This window comes from Rhinoraja longicauda, chromosome 37, assembly GCF_053455715.1.
Source record: "Rhinoraja longicauda isolate Sanriku21f chromosome 37, sRhiLon1.1, whole genome shotgun sequence".
Classification (NCBI taxonomy): domain Eukaryota; kingdom Metazoa; phylum Chordata; class Chondrichthyes; order Rajiformes; family Arhynchobatidae; genus Rhinoraja; species Rhinoraja longicauda.
This window is the reverse complement of record NC_135989.1, coordinates 1,013,751-1,033,198: the sequence shown is the minus strand read 5'-3', so window position 1 is coordinate 1,033,198 and position 19,448 is coordinate 1,013,751. Positions and strand designations below refer to the sequence as shown.

At 46.5% G+C, this 19,448-nt stretch overlaps 1 protein-coding gene across 1 annotated transcript in view; it reads left to right on the top strand.

The window, feature by feature from the left end:
- Positions 1 to 19,448, top strand: part of LOC144610560 (adhesion G protein-coupled receptor E3-like) — a 95,695-nt gene that overhangs the window by 63,270 nt on the left and 12,977 nt on the right. The window contains exons 10-12 of the mRNA XM_078429364.1: positions 1,586 to 1,750; positions 14,000 to 14,200; positions 15,365 to 15,585. Of these exons, the coding sequence (XP_078285490.1) occupies positions 1,586 to 1,750; positions 14,000 to 14,200; positions 15,365 to 15,585 (587 nt within the window). The remainder of the gene's footprint in view (positions 1 to 1,585; positions 1,751 to 13,999; positions 14,201 to 15,364; positions 15,586 to 19,448) is intronic.

The window sequence follows — 19,448 nt, the reverse complement described above, 5'->3', positions numbered from 1 at the left end:
AATCGGTCTGAAGAAGAGTCCTGATCCAAAACATCACCTGTGCATTTTCTCCAGAGATGCTGCCTAGCAATGCTGAGTTACTCCGACAATTTGTGTCTATCTCTACTTATTAAATGCATCAGTGACTCTGCTCCTGCCACTCTCTCTCTCGAGCAGTGTGTGCCACTCTCTGAAAATGCTTCCCCTCAGATCTTTAACTTTTACCTGATCAAAGTTCTCCATTTTCATCTTTCGTAGTTTCCTGCAGCATACACGAGAAATACCTCTCATAAATCATAGTACCTCTGTGATGTTCCATTACAAGAAAAATCACACGTAGCCTCTCCTGTCTTTCAGAGCTGAAACTTCATCCCAGACAATATCCTGGTGAATCTTCTCAGCACCCTTTTAATAAAGAAACTTATAAAAGTGAGGTAGCATGATAAGTAAGTTTGCAGATGATACTAAAGTGAGGGGTATTATATAGAAACATTGAAACATAGAAACATAGAAAATAGGTGCAGGAGTATTGTAGTCAGTGAAGACAGTTCGCAAAAATTACAGCAGCATCGTGTTCAGTTGGGCACGTGGGCTGAAGTTAATTACTAATGGAGTTCAATGCAGATAAATGAGATGAGTAGAATTTTGGGAAGCCAATCTAGTGCAGGACCTTTTCAATGAATGCTAGGGCTGAACAAAGGGATCTCAGGAGTATAGATGCACAGTTCTCTGAAAATAACATCATAGGTAGATAGGGGGTGGTGAAGGTTTTAGATTCATTGGCCTTCATCGATCAGTGTATTGAGTATAGATGTTGGGATGTTATGCTACAGTTGTATAAAATGTTGGTGAGGCTGCATTTGGAATATTGTGTTTCGTTTTGGGCATCCTGATATTAGAGAAGATTTACAAGGATGTTGCTAGAGCCTAGAAGGTCTGAACTATAGGGAGAGGTGGGCAGGCTAGAACTTTATTCCTTGGCACGTAGGAATATGAGGGGTGATCTTATAGAGGTGTGTAAGATGAGGGAATAGATTGGATAAATGCAGGAGGCTGAGGAGTGATCTTAGACAGGTGCATCAGATCTTAAGGGGAATAAATCGGGTGGATGCACAAAGTCTTTTCCCAGAGTAGGGAAATCAAGAACCAGATGAAATAAGTCTAAGGTGATAGGAAAAAATGTAAACGAAACTGAAGGGCAATATCTCCACACAGAGAGTGATGGTATATGGAAAGAGCCGCCAGAGGAGGTAGTTGAGGCAGCTACTAGAACAGCTTTTATAAGGCATTTGGACAGGTACATGGATAGGAATGGTTCAGAGGGATTTGGAGCCAAACATGGGCAGGTGGGACTAGCGTAGATGGAACACCTTGCACGTCATGGGCTTGTTAGACCAAGGGCCTGTTTCCAAACAGTATGTCTCTGACTCTAAGGGTTCCGACCTGAAATATCACCTATCCATGTTCCCCAGAGATGCTGCCTGGCCCTTTGAGTTTGTCCAGCACTTCCTGTTGTTTTAAGTAAACTAGAATCTGCAGTTCCTAATGTCTCGTGTAGATGGTTATCTTAAGTGGTATTCTTAAATATTTTTTTCTCTCTCACCAGCTTGGTGCTAATAATAAAAGAGCAAAGTGTGTCTTCTGGAACAGCTCAGCCCTCAGCTGGTCCACACAAGGCTGCCAATTGGTCGAGTTCAAAGTGACATACACAGTGTGCAGCTGTACGCACCTGACAAGCTTTGCTGTGCTCATGGCCCTGATTGAAGTCGAGGTACAGTCCAGAAGGACCAGGGTTGTGAGTGGGAAGTGTGGTGGTGGGGTGGGCTGGGAGGTTGGCCATGCCACTCGGGAGCTGTGGAAGGTCAACATCTGGAGGCGACGTGACAAGACAGCGCGGCTGCAGGCAGGGGGCAGAGTTGTCCTTGGACCCTGTCCATGGAGGAATAAATGAAACACGCCGTGGCACCTTCTGCTCATTTGCTCATGATTCAAGTGTAGACGATAAACAAGGCCAGAATCAACCTCAAACAGGGACAACTGAAGGGGCAAGCTGGTTCACCAACTGCCTGCCATCTGATGGTACTTGCACCATGATAACCAGGAAGCTGGCAGACCACAAGCCCACCCACCAATCCTCCTGCCAGAGGAAGCACGGGTCAATAAAGGGAAAGATGCTCCAGAAACATTCCCTTTGCAATTCCTTCAGCCCGTGAGAAATGCACGAGGAAATGTGAACAGAAGGCCACCTTGCCCCTCGAGCCTGCCCAACACCCACTGCGATCATGGCTAATCTCCCCTCAGCCTCGGCTCCTTCCCTGAGTCACATCCCCAGCACCCTGAACTCCCCAATCTTACAAACACCTTCTCTCAAGTATCTCCATGACTTTGACATAAGTAGACAGGATAGGCCAGGACAATTATCCACCAGGGTAGGAGGGTGAGGTATCTAAAATTGTGAGGGCTGTCGTTAAGGTGAATAGCCACAGACTGTTCCCCAGGGTAGGGGAGTCTAAACCTAAAGGCACAGGTTTAAGGGGGGAGGGGACAGATTGAAATGAGACAGGAAGGGCAATGGTGTGCTTATGGAACAGGCTGCCAGAGAAAACAATTACGCTACTTAATGTACAGGTACTTGGATAGGAGAGGTTTGGAGGGATGTGGGCAAACACAGGCAAATGGGCCCAGCTCAGTTAGGCAACATGGTCAGCATTGACCAGTTGGGCCGGGGTTCCTATTTCCATCCTGTATGGCTCCATGAACCTTTGTGATAGAGTGATACAGCAAGACAACATGGAAACTGGCTGCTCGGCCTACATTGTCCATGCCAACCAGGTTGGTATTTGCGCTAGTCCCATTTTGCTAAATATGGCCCCCAGCACTCCTAAACCCTTCCTATCCTTATATCTGTCCAAAACCCTTTTGGAAATCCTAACTGTATCCACTTCTATTGCTTTCTCTGACAGCTCGTTCCAGATACTGACTCCCACTTGAGTGAAAAAGCTGCCTCAGAGGATCCTCTTAAACCTCTCCCCTCTCAACTTATGCCTATGCCCTCTAGTTTTAGTATTCTCTACATTAGGATAAAGACTGAGCCACGAAGGTCACCCCTCAGCCTCCGACACTCCAAAGAAAAAAGTCCCAGCCTCTCAAACCTCTCCCTATATCTCAAGCCAACAAGTCCAGGCAACATCCTGGGGAATCTCTTCTGCACCCTTTCCAGCATAGTGACATCCTTCCTGCAGCTGGCAACCAGAACTGCATAGAGTGTTCCATTTGTGATCTCACATTGACGCACACAGCTGTATCATGATAAACCATAAAGATGGGGTGGGGGATTGGCCACAAGCCTTGCCCTTCACCGTAACAGGAACATGCTGCCTCTGTACTGTTGCTCTCTCATGTTTGGAAGCCTCCCACTTGCCAGTTGTCACCTTACCTGCAAACAGATTCTCCCCTTTGACCTCTGCAAGTTATCACCTCATGGCTTTGAAATGACCTTGCCCCAATTTAGGACCTTAACTTTGAGGTTGTCGTACACAACTACTTTAAAACTAATAGAAGTATGGTCCCAAAAGTCTCCCCTCCGTCCCCACCACGACTGAAACTTCAGCCACTGACCTTGTTCCCTGAGAGGAAGTCCAGTGTTTTTTCCTCTCCTTTGGCCGCATACAGGGCTTTCTTTGACAGCTTTAACCAATTCAATACTGTCCAGACCTTTGATACCATGGGAAACCCAGTCATGTAAGGAAGTTGGAATCTCCCACCAATACAATCCTATTATTTTTACAGCCATCTGCAATCTCCCGACACATCTCCACTGGCATCAAGGCCATCCACCCAGCAACTGATGCTGCCCTGGCCTGGATGTCTACCCTTGGCCTACAACTTTAGGCTGTGCACGCCATACGCAAGAAGAAGACATCTCCACTAATTCCCATTGACTCTCGGCCTATAACACTGTTCTATCAAAGTGATCATTCCCTTCCTGTTTCTAAGTTTTACCCAGATAGCCTCACTAAATGATGTCCCTCGAATACCCTCTCTAAGCACTGTAGTTATCTCTCTGATCAAAAAGGCAACTCCCCCACCAGTCCTCTCTTATCTGCGTCTCTATCAGCTCTGGAGCATTTGTCCCCTGGACACACTGAGCTGCCAATCCTGCCTTTCTCTCCAGGGAATTCCCACAGGGAATTCCGGGAACTCACCACCCTCTGTGAGAAGATATTTCATGCAACTTAGCTGTAAGTGGTGCCCCCTGTCATGTAGTTATGTCAACTTATTCATATCTCCCCACTGATGGAACATCTCAATGGCTGCCTGTCATGCCCCGAGGATAATGAACCTTTCAATTCGATCAGCTGCCATTCTTCTAAACTCCACCCAATACAGATTCAATTTCTGTAGATTCAAGCTTCTTATAATAAAACAACACTCTCAGAGAACCAATCCCATGAACTCTTTAGATAGACACAAAATTCTGGAGTAACTCAGCGGGACAGGCAGGATCTCTGGAGAGAAGGAATGAGTGTCGTTCCGGTTTGTGACCCTGAGAATGAGAGTCAGAGGAGAGGGAGACAGAGACATGGAAGGGTACGATGTGACTCCAGCATTTTGTCGATCTTTAGTGTCAACCAGCATCTCCAGTTCTTTCCTGCATGATACCCATTAACTATTTATTGGACTTTCTCTAATACCACTGGGTCATTTTTAAATAAAGGAAGCAAAAACTGTGCACAGCTGTGGTAACCAGGGCAGAGGATCAGCAAGGAGTGATGGGAAGATAGTGGTTATGACCAATAAATCTTCAAGGAAGGACAGGCAGGAAGGGGTTTAACTGGTTTACTGATGGGAGACAGAGGGTTGTGGGAGAGGACGATATTCAGGCTGTAGATCTGTGACCAATAGTGTTCCACAGTGCTGGGACAGTTTATAGTTTAGTTTAGAGATGCAGTGAGGAAACAGGCCCTTTGGCCCACAGGGTCCCACAGACTAGTGATCCCCACACATTAACACTATCCTACACACACTAGGGATTTGTTTTACATTTACCAAGCCAATAACCTACTTACCTGCACGTCTTTGGAGTGTGGGAAGAAACCGAAGATCCTGGAGAAAACCCACACAGGTCACGGGGAGAACATACAAACTCCGTACAGACAGCACCTGTAGTCAGGTTCCAACCTAGCACTCCAGGACTGCGAGCACTGTAACACAGCAACTCTACCTACGCTGTAAGGCCACTACCCTGCCGCCCTGGTGTTTGCGATATACATAAATGATTTGGACGTAAAGATAGGTTGGTTGGTTAGTACGTTTGTCAAAAACACAGTAACCTGTGACCTGCGGGTTTTCTCCAGGTGCTCCGGTTTCCATCGGATTCAAACCCCCCAAAGACAATCAGGTTTAAGTTAACTAGCTTCGGTAAAAATTGTAAATTGTTCCTGGTGCATAAGAAAGTGTGAATATATAGGATGATCTATATACGTGGAGTCGATGGGCCTGTATCTCTAAACTGTAAAGACACCAAGATTGTGGGGTCACAGACTATGAGGAAGGGTATTGTAGTATACAGCGGGAGATAGATCAGCTGCAAAAATGGGCAGCAAAATTGCAGATGGAGTTTAATGAGAGCATATGTGCTTTGGGATGTCGAAAGTACATGGAAAATATGTAATTAATGTTCTGACCCTTAACAGCATAGAGTGTAGGAAAATAACTACAGATGCTGGTACAAATAGAAGGTATCACAAAAAGCTGGAGTAACTAAACAAAAAGCTGGTATTTATTCACAAAATGCTGGAATAACTCAGCAGGTCAGGCAGCATCTCGGGAGAGAAGGAATGGGTGACGTTTCGGGTCGAGACCCTTCTTCAGACTGACATGCTGAGTTACTCCAGCATTTTGTGAATAAATACCTTCGATTTGTACCAGCATCTGCAGTTATTTTCTTAAACAAAAAGCTGGAGTTCCCCTCCCCTTCCCAGTTCTCCCACTGTCTTCCTGTCTCCAACTACATCCTTTCTTTGTCCCGCCCCCTCCCCTGACATCAGTCTGAAGAAGGGTCTCGACCCAAAACGTCACCCATTCCTTCTCTCCTGAGATGCTGCCTGACCCGCTGAGTTACTCCAGCTTTTTGTGATATCTTAACAGCATAGATGTGCAGAGGGATCTTGGGGTCCAAATCCCTAAAGTGGCGACATAAGTTGATAGAGTGGTAAAGAAGGATATGTTGTGCTTGCCTTCGTTGGTTGTAGCATGGAGTAAATGAGTCAGGAAGTCACGATGCATCATTATGGAGCTTTGGTCAGGCCATATTTGGAATATTAGCATTCAATTCTGTTTGCTCCATCACAGGAATGATGTGGAGGATTTGGAAAGGGTACCAAGGTTTACCTGAATGATGTCTGGATGAAGGGGTATTAGCTACAGGGAGAGAGGGTGGACCGACTGCGACTGTTTTCTCTGGAATGTCATAGGATGCGGGGAGACCTGGTAGATGTGGACAAAAGTACTGAGTGGCATAGATAGTGCAGGCAGTCGGAAGTTTTTCCCCAGGATGGAAATATCAAATACTACAGGTCATAGCTCTCGAGGTGAGAGGGGCAAAGTTTGAAAGAGATGTGCAGGGCAAGTTGTTCTATACAGAGAGTGGTTGGTGCCTGGGGTGGTGGATAGTGAGTACACTAATACACATGGCACAACTGGTCAAGCTGTGTCAGGAATAGTGCCAGAAACCTTGCTTCAGTCCTGACCTAGGGTGCTGTCTGTCAGGTTCATAGGTTCTAGGAACACAATGAGGCCATTCTGCCCATTAAGTCTACTCCGCCATTCAATCATGGCTGATCTGTTTTCCCTCTCAACGCTTTTCTCCTGCCTTCTGCCGATAATCCCTGACACCCTTAGTAATCAAGAATCTGTCAATCTCTGCCTTAAAAATATCCATTGACTTGGCTTCCACAGCCTTCTGTGGCAATGAATTCCACAGATTCACCACCCTCTGACTAAACAAATTCCTGCTCATGTCCTTTCTAAAGGTACGTCCTTTTATTGAGGCTGTGGCCTCTGGTCCTAGACTCTCCCACTAGTGGAAGCACCCTCTCCACATTCATTCTATCCAGGCCTTTCACTATTTGGGATGTTTCAATGAGGTTTCCCCTCATCGTTCTAAAATTCAGCAAGTACAGGCCCAGTGCCGTCAAACGCTCATCATATGTTAACCCAATCATTCCTAGGATCAATCTCGTAAACATCTTCTGGACCGTCTCCAATGCCAGCACATCCTCCCTCAGATATGGGGCTCAAAACGGCAAACGTGCTTGCACATTCTCCCTGTGACCACAAGGGGGGACCACTGAGTGTTCTGGTTTCCTCCCACATTGCAATGTTCTTATGTTTATAAGTCATTGAAGCAGAATTAGGCCATTTGACCTATCAAGTCTACCGTGCCATTCAATCAAAGCTGAACTATCTTTCCATCTCAACCCCATTGTACTGCCTTCACCCTATGACCTCTGGTATCTAATCAACAATCTGCCAATCTCCGCTTTAAAAATACCCACTTTAAAGTGGCAAACTGCTTTAAAGTGGCAATAAATTACACAGATTCACTACCCTCTGACAAAAGAAATTCCACCTCATCTCCTTTGTAAAGGTACATCCTTTTATTCTGAGGCTGTGCCCTCTGGTCCTAGACTCTCCAACTCATGGAAACATCTTCTCCACATCCACTCGAACCGGACCACTATTCGATCTTTCAAAGTCCCCCTCATCCGAGATAATACCTCAGGACTGCTGTCTCGTTGTTAGTAGGATGGCTCGGTTATCAGGCAATTGAACCATCTTACCAACTACTAGAGTAGTCCAGAGCCACGATCTACCTCATTGGAGACCCTCAGACTATCTTTGATTGGATTTTATTGGACTTTATCTTGCACTAAACATTATTCACATTATTCCCTTTATTATGTATTTGTACACTGTAGATAGCGTTATTGTAATCATGTGTTGTCTTTCCACTGACTGGCTAGCACGCAACGAGCTTTTCACTATACCTTGGAACACATGACAATAAAGTAATCCTAAACTCCAGCGAGAACATGTCCAGTGCTTGTCATCATACGTTTAGCCAATTATCCCCGGGATCATTCTCATAAACCTCTGACCCCCCAATGGCAGCACATCCCTCCTCAGACAAGGGACACAAAACTGCTCACAATACTCTGACCAGTGCCTCATAAAGCCTTAGCATTACATCCCTATTTTTATATTCTAATTCTCTGGAAATAAATGCGAACATTGCATTTGCTTTCCTTACTACCAATTCAGCGTGTAAATGAACCTTTTGGGAATTCTGCTCCAGTACTCCCAAGTCCCTCTGCACCTCCGATTTCTGAATCCTCTGCCCATCTAGAAAATAGTTCACACTTTCATTTCTACTACCAAAGTGTATGCCTGCACACTTTGCTATGCTGTATTCCCTCTACCACTTCTTTGGCCACTCTCTCAACCTATCCAAGACCTTCTGCAGAATCCTTGCTTCCCTGACACTACCTCCCCCTCCACCTATCTTCGTATTGGTTGGCGGACAGGAAGCAAAGAGTAGGAATAAACGGGTCCTTTTCGGAATGGCAGGCAGTGACTAGTGGGGTACCGCAAGGCTCAGTGCTGGGACCCCAGTTATTTACAGTGTATATTAATGATTTGGACGAGGGAATTGAATGCAACATCTCTAAGTTTGCGGATGACACGAAGCTGGGTGGCAGTGTTAGCTGCGAGGAGGATGCTAGGAGGCTGCAGAGTGACTTGGATAGATTAGGCGAGTGGACAAATGCATGGCAGATGCAATATAATGTGGATAAATGCGAGGTTATCCACTTTGGCGGCAAGAACAGGAAAGCAGAGTATTACCTGAATGGTGACCGATTGGGAGAAGGGGAGATGCAACGTGACCTGGGTGTCATGGTGCACCAGTCATTGAAAGCAAGCATGCAGGTGCAGCAGGCAGTGAAGAAAGCGAATGGTATGTTGGCATTCATAGCAAGAGGATTTGAGTTTAGGAGCAGGGAGGTTCTGCTGCAGTTGTACAGGGCCTTGGTGAGACCGCACCTGGAGTATTGTGTGCAGTTTTGGTCTCCTAACCTGAGGAAAGACGTTCTTGCCTTAGAGGGAGTACAGAGAAGGTTCACCAGATTGATCCCTGGGATGGCGGGACTTACATATGAGGAAAGACTAGATAGACTAGGCTTGTACTCGCTGGAATTTAGAAGACTGAGGGGGGATCTTATAGAAACATATAAAATTCTTAAGGGGTTGGAGAGGCTAGATGCGGGAAAATTGTTCCCGATGTTGGGGGAGTCCAGAACCAGGGGTCACAGCTTAAGGATAAGGGGGAAGTCTTTTAGGACCGAGATGAGAAAACATTTCTTCACACAGAGAGTGGTGAGTCTGTGGAATTCTCTGCCACAGAAGGTAGTTGAGGCCAGTTCATTGGCTATATTTAAGAGGGAGTTAGATGTGGCCCTTTTTGCTAAAGGGATCAGGGGGTATGGAGAGAAGGCAGGTACAGGTTACTGAGCTGGATGATCAGCCATGATCATATTGAATGGCGGTGCCGGCTCGAAGGGCCGAATGGCCTACTCCTGCACCTATTTTCTATGTTTCTATGTTTCTATCCACAAACTTGGCCACAAAGCCTTCAATTCCCTCATCCAAATCATTAATATACAATGCAAAGTGTAGCGGCCCCAACAACGACCCCTGCGGAACTCCGTTAGTCTCTGGCAGCCAACCAGAGAAGCCCCCTTAATTCCCACTCTTTGCCTCTAAAATCTTAATAACCATTGAATTCAGGCGAGTAGTCGGCCTATAGTTTCCCCTCGTTTGCTTCGCTGCCTTCTTGAACAGCAGAGTAACATTTGGAATTTTCCAGTCTTCTGGGACCACTCCTTAAGTGATTCTTAAACAGAAACATAGAAACATAGAAAATAGCAGGAGGAGGCCATTTGGCCCTTCGAGCCAACACCACCATTCATTGTGATCATGGTTGATCGTCCACAATCAGTAACCCGTGCCTGCCTTCTCCCCATATCCCTTGATTCCTGTCTTACATGCCAGTTTTAACTCCTGCTGCATCTTACACCCTACATCCGGGCTACTATTTGGGGGTCTGTAGATAACACCAATTAGTGTCTTCTTGCCTTTACAATTCCTCAACTCAATCCACAGTGACTCTACCTTGTCAGTTCCTATGTCACCCCTCACAAGGGACTGAATTTCATCCCTCACCAGCAGAACTACCCCACCACCTCTTCCCACCTGCCTGTCCTTTCTATAGGATGTATAACCCTGCTTTGCTCTGCACTCAAAGACTTTGTATCATCAGCAAACTTTCTAATCTTGCCCTGTATGTTCTCATCCAAATCATTGATGTAGATGACAAACAATAAGGGACCCAGCACCGAACCCTGAGGCACACCACTAGTCCCAGGCATCCAGTCTGAGAAGCAACCTTCCACCATTACCCTCTGCTTCCTTCCAATTTGCTATCCATTCAGCTATCTCTCCTTGAATCCCATGCTACCTAACCTGCCAGAGCAGCCTACCATGCGGCACCTTGTCAAATGCCTTACTGAAGTCCATGTACACAACATCTACAGCTCTGCCCTCATCAACCTTTATGGTCACATCTTCAAAAAAATCAATCAGATTTGTGAGACACGACCTCCCACATACAAAACCATGATGACTGTCCCTAATCAGCCCTTGCCCATCCAAATGCCTGTATATCCTATCCCTCAGAATACTCTCCAGTAACTTACTAACTACAGATTTTAAGCTCACCGGTCTATAGTTCCCAGCATTTTCCCTGCAACCCTTCTTGAAAAGGGGCACAACATTTGCCACCCTCCAGTCTTCCGGCACCTCCCTTGTATTTAAGGACGACTCGTAAATTTCACAATATCCTTGGATATGTCTGATCAGGCCCTGGAGATTTGTCTACCTTCAAACACGACAGTACCTTCAGTACTTCGACAGTAATCCTGACTGCTCACAAACAACTTCCAGTGACTGCTCCAATTTCCTCTGTCCAACAGTCTTTCTCCTCGGTATATACAGAGGAGAGATACTCATTGAGGACTTAGCTCCTGAAACTCCTCCAGGGATGCACTTGATTCCAGCTGCTTATACCTGTCCCATGCATCGGTTTTGACAAAACGTCTCAATTTCCCTTGTCAGCCAAGCTTCCTTTGCCCTTCACTCTAATGGGGACTTAGAACATAGAACATATAGAAAATAGGTGCAGGAGGAAGCCATTTGGCCCTTCGAGCCAGCACCACCATTCATTGTGATCATGGCTGATCATCCACAATCAGTAACCTGTGCCTGCCTTCTCCCCATATCCCTTGATTCCACTAGCCCCTAGAGCTGTATCTAACTCTCTTTTATATTCATCCAGTGAATTGGCCTCCTGCCTTCTGTTGCAGAGAATTCCACTAATTCACAACTCTCTGGGTGAAATGTTTTTTTTCTCACCTCGGTTTTAAATGGCCTCCTCTTTATTCTTAGACTGTGGCCCCTGGTTCAGGATGTACATATCCTGAGCTTTCTTCAGTACACTTTTAAAAACATCCCACTTGTCCGTTGCTCCTTTCCCCTCAAATAACCTGCTCCAGTCAACTTGAGCGAGACCTTCTCTCATACCCTCAGAGTTGGCCTTACCCCAGTTGAGCATTTTAACACGTGGACCACTTCTGTCCATATCCATAACTATCTTAAACCTAATCGAACTGTGGTCACTGGTCCCAAAAGGCTCCTCCACACACACTTCATTAACTTGTCCTTCCCAATCTCCCAATACTAGATCCAGCGTTGCCCTCCACATACTGCTCAAGAAAACTCTCCTGACCACTTTTGAGGATTTGCACCCCATCTAAACCCTTTGTGCTATGATTTTCCCAGTCTATATTGGGAAAGTTAAAATCCCCTACTGCAACAACATTATTTGACCTGCAGCTCTCTGCAAACTCCCAGCACATTTGTTCTTCTATTTCCCGTTGACTATTCAGGGGTCTGTAGCACACCCCCAACAAGGTGACCATCCCTTTCAGTCTGAAGAAGGGTCTCAACCCGAAACGTCACCCATTCCCTCTCTCCTAGATGCTGCCTGACCTGCTGAGTTACTCCAGCATTTTGTGATACCCCTTTCTTGTGCCTCAGCTCCACCCATATAGCCTCACTAGACGAACCGTCCGTAATGTCACCTCTGAACACAGCCGTGACATCCTCTTTTCCCTCCCCCCTGTCTCTCCTGAAGCTCCTGAAGCTCCCTCCCCCCTGTCTCTCCTTGAGCTGCCAGTCCTGCCCGTCCCTTAACCAGGTTTCAGTCATGGCTACAACGTCCCAGTCACTCGTACCTATCCATGCCCTAAGCTCACCTGCCTTGCCTGTCAGGCCCTTGCATTAAAATATGTGCAGTTTAAACCAACCCTCCTTCCTCGCTCTCCACCTTTCACCTGCCTATTCTGTCCACTAACCTTCCACACCACCCTCCATTCTAACTTCCAGCCTCTGACGTTCCTGGGTCCCGCATGAGATCCCACCCCCTGCCAATCTAGTTTAAACCCTCCCGTGTAACGTTAGCAAACCTTCCCGCTGGGATTTATTCACAAAATGCTGGAGTAACTCAGCAGGTCAGGCAGCATCTCGGGAGAGAAGGAATGGGTGACGTTTCGGGTCGAGACCCCGTCACCCATTCCTTCTCTCCCGAGATGCTGCCTGACCTGCTGAGTTACTCCAGCATTTTGTGAATAAATCAATTTGTACCAGCATCTGCAGTTATTTTCTTATACTTCCCGCTAGGATGTTGGTCCCCTCCAGTTTAGGTGCAACCCATCCCTTTTATTCAGGTCACCCCTGCCCCAGAAGAGATCTCAATGATGCAGATATCTGAATCCCTGCCCCCTGCACCAACTCCCCAGCCACACATTCATTCCCCCTATCTTCCTATTCTTACCTTCACCAGCATGAGGTACTGGAGGCAATCCTGAGATCACTACCCTGTAGGTTCTGCTTTTCAGTCTTATACACAATTCCGTAAATTCTTGTAGCAGAACCTCCTTCCTCATCCGAGCTATATCATTTGTGCCAACATGCACAACAACCTCCGGCTGCTCCCCCTCGCTCTTGAGGATACTGTGCAGCCGCTCTGAGATGTCCTGGACGCTGGCACTAGGGAGGGAACACACCATTCTGGAGTCTCGCCTGCTGCAGAGTCCAAGCATAATTTAGCATCTTCTTTCATCTGTGCCATGGTGGCGCAGTGGTAGAGTTGCTGCCTTAGGGCGCTTTCAGTGCCAGAGATGCGGGTTCGATCCTGACTAAGGGTGCAGTCTGTTCGGGGGTTTGTACATTCTCCGCGTGACCGCGTGGGTTTTCTCCGAGATCTTCCGTTTCCTCCCACACTCCAAAGATGTACAGGTTTGCAGGATAATTGGCTTGGGTTTATATACTTGGTATAAGTGTAAATTGTCGCTAGTATGTGTAGGATAGTATTAATGTGTGGGGATTGCTGGTCGGCTCGGACTCAGCTGACCGAAGGGCCTGTTTCCATGCTATATGCCTAAACAAACTAAAAACTATTATAATCTTATCGACAAACTGATTCCTCTCCACCCAGGTCTTTAATATAAATTCTAACTAGCCTAATCCAAGAACTGACATGAATGCACCCGAGTTGCAGACTTCCAGCCAGGAAAAGATTCATTCATTCTTATTCTGTTAACCGTGGCTATTTTTCAGGTATGGTTTCAAGGATGAAATTTGTATGAAAGGAATGAATGAAAATATTATATAAAATAGTGCAGAAACAGATCCTGCAGCCACAAAGTCGGTGCCGATCGTGATACCAATTTAAACCACACGTCCCTCTCAGGTGGTCTGTAACCAGCCATCCCCACTGTTCATGTGCCTGTCTGAATGCCTCGAACATTGCTGTCATTTAGAATGGCTCTTTTCTCCTCAGGGGAATGATGCTCACAATCTGTGTCTGATCACTCTGGTCGGTGTTATTGTCTCTCTGGTATGCCTCGCGATGTCAGTCCTCACCTTCACCCTGTGTCGGGCCCTTAAAAGTATCAGGACCACCATCCACACTCACCTGTGCATCAGCCTCTTTTTGGCAGAACTGCTGTTCATCGTTGGAGTGGACAAGACCGAATACAGGGTAGGTGAAGATAATGGTGTCCACTTCTCCCAGTGATCTCACGCAGGATTGGGCCACCGTGCACAAGACCAGGTGGGCAGTGAGCCACATCACTGTTCATGACTATGCTCAACACATGCTGCTGTTTGGCCCCGACACTGTACTAGCCCAGTGTATAATCCAGTGCTTCATCCAGTGTATAACCCCATGTATCAATGCATTCGTGTGTAGGAAGGAACTGCAGATGCTGGTTTAAACCGAAGATAGATACAAAAAGCTGGAGTAACTCAGTGGGACGGGCAGCTTCTCTGGAGAGAAGGAATGGGTGACGTTTTGGGTTGAGACCAGTCTGAAGAAGGGTCTTGACCCGATACGTCACCCATTCCTTCTCTCGTGAGATGCTGCCTGTCCCTCCGAGTTACTCCAGCTTTTTGTGTCTATCTTCGTTCCAATGCATTATCCCTTATCATGTATCTGTTCACTGTGAATGGCTCAGGTTGTACCGATTCAATTGTAATCATGTATTGTCTGGTGGTGAGCATGCAACAAAAGCCTTTCACTGTACATCGGCTCACGTGACAATAAACTAAACTGAAACTGCAGTGTACAACCAACCAAGTGTACTGGCCTAGTGTACTGGCCCAATCCACTGATCCAATGTACTGACCTAGTGTACTGGCCCAGTGTACTGACCTAGTGTACTGTCCCAGTGCTCTGATCCAGCGTACTGACCTAGTGTACTGGCCCAGTGTACTGATTCAGTGTACTGACCTAGTGTACTGGCCCAGTGTACTGATCCAGTGTACTGACCTAGTGTACTGGCCCAGTGTACTGACCTAGTGTACTGTCCCAGTGCTCTGATCCAGTGTACTGACCTAGTGTACTGGCCTAGTGTACTGATCCAGTGTACTGACCTAGTGTACTGGCCCAGTGCACTGATTCAGTGTACTGACCTAGTGTACTGGCCCAGTGTACTGATCCAGTGTACTGACCTAGTGTACTGGCCCAGTGCACTGATCCAGTGTACTGACCTAGTGTACAGGCTTAGTAACAGCCTGTTACAGACCCAATATGCTGACTCAGCGCACTGGCCCAGTGCATCAACCCAGAGAACCAGCCAGTGTACCCCCCTGTGCAGCACAGCCCAGGCTCATTAATCCCTTGTGGCTCTTTCATCATTTCCAGACTCTTTGTGCGGTCATCGCTGGATTCCTGCATTATTTCTTCCTGGCCTGTTTTTCCTGGATGCTTCTGGAAGGTGTGCAGCTTTACCTCATGGTAGTGAAAGTCTTCAATGCAAAGAGTCTGAGACCAACGTACATGTACTTGTTTGGCTACGGCTGCCCCCTGATTACCGTTGGCATCTCAGCAGCCGTGTTTTCCCAGGGATATGGAACTGAGAAGTAGTAAGTATGGAAAACTGTGGATTCCTTTGCAGATATTGCACTCAGGTACATTGAGTTTCTGTGACAGGAATAAACATGGTTGCCAGAGGAGGCCATTCGAACCCTTGCACCCGTGCTAACATTCAGTTGGACCATGACCAACCTACAACCTCGGGACTGTTTTTTTGCACTGACCCCATTTTCACCATTTCTTTGATATTCATCTCTGTCTGAAAACATTCAGCAACTGAGCCTGCAAAACCCACTTGGGGAGAGGATTCCAAAGGTTCACCACTCACTGAGTGAAGCTATTTCTTCCCATCTCCCCATGGAACATGGGAACAGGCCCTTCATCCCATCAAGCAGCCTTTTATCCCAATCCTACACTGATCGCTCTTTCTCCTCCCAAGTTTCCATCAACTGTTCCAGATCCCCAAGTCCCATTCTGGAATTGTACTGTTCCATGTTCCATGGTATCATTCATGGGATCATTTACAGCTCCCTATCAACCTACACGTGTTTGGGATGTTGATGGGGACTGCAGCATCCAGAGGGAATTGGCGTGGATTGAGGTGGAACGTGCAAACTCCACATATGCATCACCCAAAGTCGGGATCGAACCCAGGTCTCTGAACTGAGGGAACAGTTCCATTAGCCACTCTAATTATGGTCCCTAGTTGCAGACACCACAGCCAGGAGAAATACTATCCTTGCATCTATTCTACCGCCATAGGAATTTCACATATGTTAATGGCATTTTATCCAACTCTTCTGAACTCTGGAGAGTATAGGCCCAGTCTGCTGGTCTCACTCCAGGCATCACACTGGTGAACCTACATTTCACTCAGTACATCAGAAGTGTTCTCTTCCTTGGATAGAGAAACCCAGCTGATACACCCACGTATTTGTATCTTCAAGTCAGATGTGCAGCACAGAAATGGGACCTTTGGCTCACCACGAAAAGAAACAAATCAGTCATGGTTCTTGAGGAATACGAAGAAATCAGGAAAACACAAACAAGAAATTAGGAGGAGTAAAGGGGGCTTGGCAAATAAGGTTGAGGAGAGTTCCCTGGCATTTTGTATGTCAGGAGAAAGGGTCACTTGGAAAACGGTAGGTCCACTCCAGGACAAAGGTGGGAATTTCTGCTGAAGAGAAGTGCACAAGGTCCTTAATGTGTACTTAACATTAGCTTTCCCCGAGAGGAAGGACATGGGTGATGTTGAGATTCAGGAGGGGTGCATTGATATTCTAGGGCATCAATATTAGAGTCATAGGGTCGTGCGGCAGAGAAACAGGCCCTTCAGCCCAACTACCCCATGCCAACCAAGGCGCCCCATCTACATGAGTGCAACCTGCCCATGTTTGGCACATCTCTCCTGTCCATGCACCTGTCCAAATGTCTTTTAGATTTTGTTACAGTACCTGTCTCAACTATCCCCTCTGGCAGGCCATTCTATATAACCACCCTCTCTGTGAAAAAGTCACCCCTCAGGTTCCTATTAAATCTTTCCCCTCTCAGCGACTGGAATGACTAGGCTTGTATACACTGGAATTTAAAAGGATGAGAGGAGATCTTATCGAAACATATAAGATTATTAAGGGGTTGGACACGTTAGAGGCAGGAATCATGTTCCCAATGTTGGGGGAGTCCAGAACAAGGGGCCACTTTAAGAATAAGGGGTAGGCCATTTAGAACTGAGATGAGGAAACACTTTTTCAGTCAGAGAGTTGTGAATCTGTGGAATTCTCTGCCTCAGAAGGCAGTGGAGGCCAATTCTCTGAATGCATTCAAGAGAGAGCTAGATAGAGCTCTTAAGGATAGCGGAGTCAGGGGGTATGGGGAGAAGGCAGGAACGGGGTACTGATTGAGAATGATCAGCCATGATCACATTGAATGGCGGTGCTGGCTCGAAGGGCCGAATGACCTCCTCCTGCACCTATTGTCTATTGTCACCTTAAACAAATGTTGCTTGGTTCCTGATTCTCGTACTCAAGATAAACTCCAGATATGCATTCACCTTACCTATTCCCCTCATGATTTTATACACCTCCACAAGATCACCCCTCTCCCTCCTGAGTTTCAAGGAATAAAGATCTTGCCTGTCAACCATTCCCTACAGCTCAGGGCCTTGATTGCCAACATCTCACCACACAGGTGAGGTTTCCGCAAGACTGAAGGGTGTGCCTGTATTTAAGTAGGACTCTAAGGAGAAGAGTATTCTGAGGGATAAGATATATATGCATTAGACAGGGACTAATTAGGCCCAGTCAGCATGGTTCTGTCCATGGAAAAGTATGACTTACCAATCTACTTAAGTTTTTGAAGTAATCAATGAGGTTGAAAAGGACAAAGCTGTAGACATTGTCTATATGGACCTCAGCAAGACATTTGATGAGGTTCCACATGGTAGGCTGCTCTGGATCATTAGATCGCATGGGATCCAGGGAGAGCCAATTGACTGGATAGAGAATTAGCTTTGTGAAAGGAAGCAGAGGGTGATGGTGGTTGGTTATGATTCAGAATGGAGGTGTGTGACTAGTGGCATGCCAGAGAATTTTGAAGCCATGATGAGTAAGTTTGTAGATGACACTAAACTGGGTGATATAATAGATAGCGAAGATGCTATTAATAAAATGCAGTGGTTCAAGACATTGGTACAAGACATTCACAGTATTGTGTTCAGTTTTGCTCACCTATTCTCACAAACAAATCTCCTTTATATTCAGAGTGTAGTGGGTGCCTGGTACTTTGTGCAGTGGAGATGGTGGAAGCAGATGTGATAGCATGTTTCAGGGCATTGAAACAAACACATGAGAAGATAGGGAATGGTGGGATACAGACCATGTGCAGACAGATGGGAATTGTTATGTTTTCATCACGGTCAGCACAGACATGATGGGATGAAAGGCCTCTTTCAGTGCTGTACTGTTCGTTGTTCAATGTTTTATGTCTGTGCCAACCTTTGTATCCATCTACATGAATCCCATTTGCCTGCATTAGTGTTGTGTCCATCTAGGCTGTGCCTAGTTATTTACTACAAACAAAGGTCCCAGCACCTGTCCCGACGGTGCAACACTTTATATACACCCAGTCAGAAACACCTCATTCACCAATAACCTCTGCATCCTATCACCAAACCCATTGTGCCTCCAGTCTAGGCCCCACATAGAGTCATGGAGTGAAACAGTGTGGAAACAACTCGCCCGCACCAGCCAACAATGTCCCAGCTACACCAGTCCCACTTGCCTGCGACCTATGTACCTTAATCTTCTGGATCAGCCTACCATGTGGGGCTTTTAAAATGTCTTGCTAAAGTCCATATGGGCAACATCTTCTGCCCTGATTCATCAATCTCTGTTGCCTCCTCAAAAACTCCATCAAATTAGTGAGACATGATTTCCCTGCACAAATCCATGCTGACCATACCTAACCATTCCTAACTTTCCAAATATTTCCTGCCCCTCAAAACTCCCTCCAATATGTTCCCTACCACTGACATTGTCACTCGCCTGTAGTACTCCTGCTTGCCCCTTCTGCCCTAAAACAAAATCTTCTTGCGGTCAAAGCAAAAAAGTTTGCCTTCCTGACTGTCCCCTGCACCAGCACATTAACTCCCAGTGGTCTGTCTAGAAACATGGAAAATAGGTGCAGGAGTAGGCCATTCGGCCCTTTGAGCCAGTCACCATTCAATATGATCATGGCTGACCATCCAGAATCAGTACCCCATCCCAGCTTTCTCCCCATATCCCTTGATTCCGTTAGCTCTAAGAGCTAAATCCAACTCTCTCCAGTGAATTAGCCTCCACGGCCTTCTGTGGCAGAGAATTCACAACTCTATGGATGAAAAAGTATTTCCTCATCTCAGTCCTAAATGGCTGAC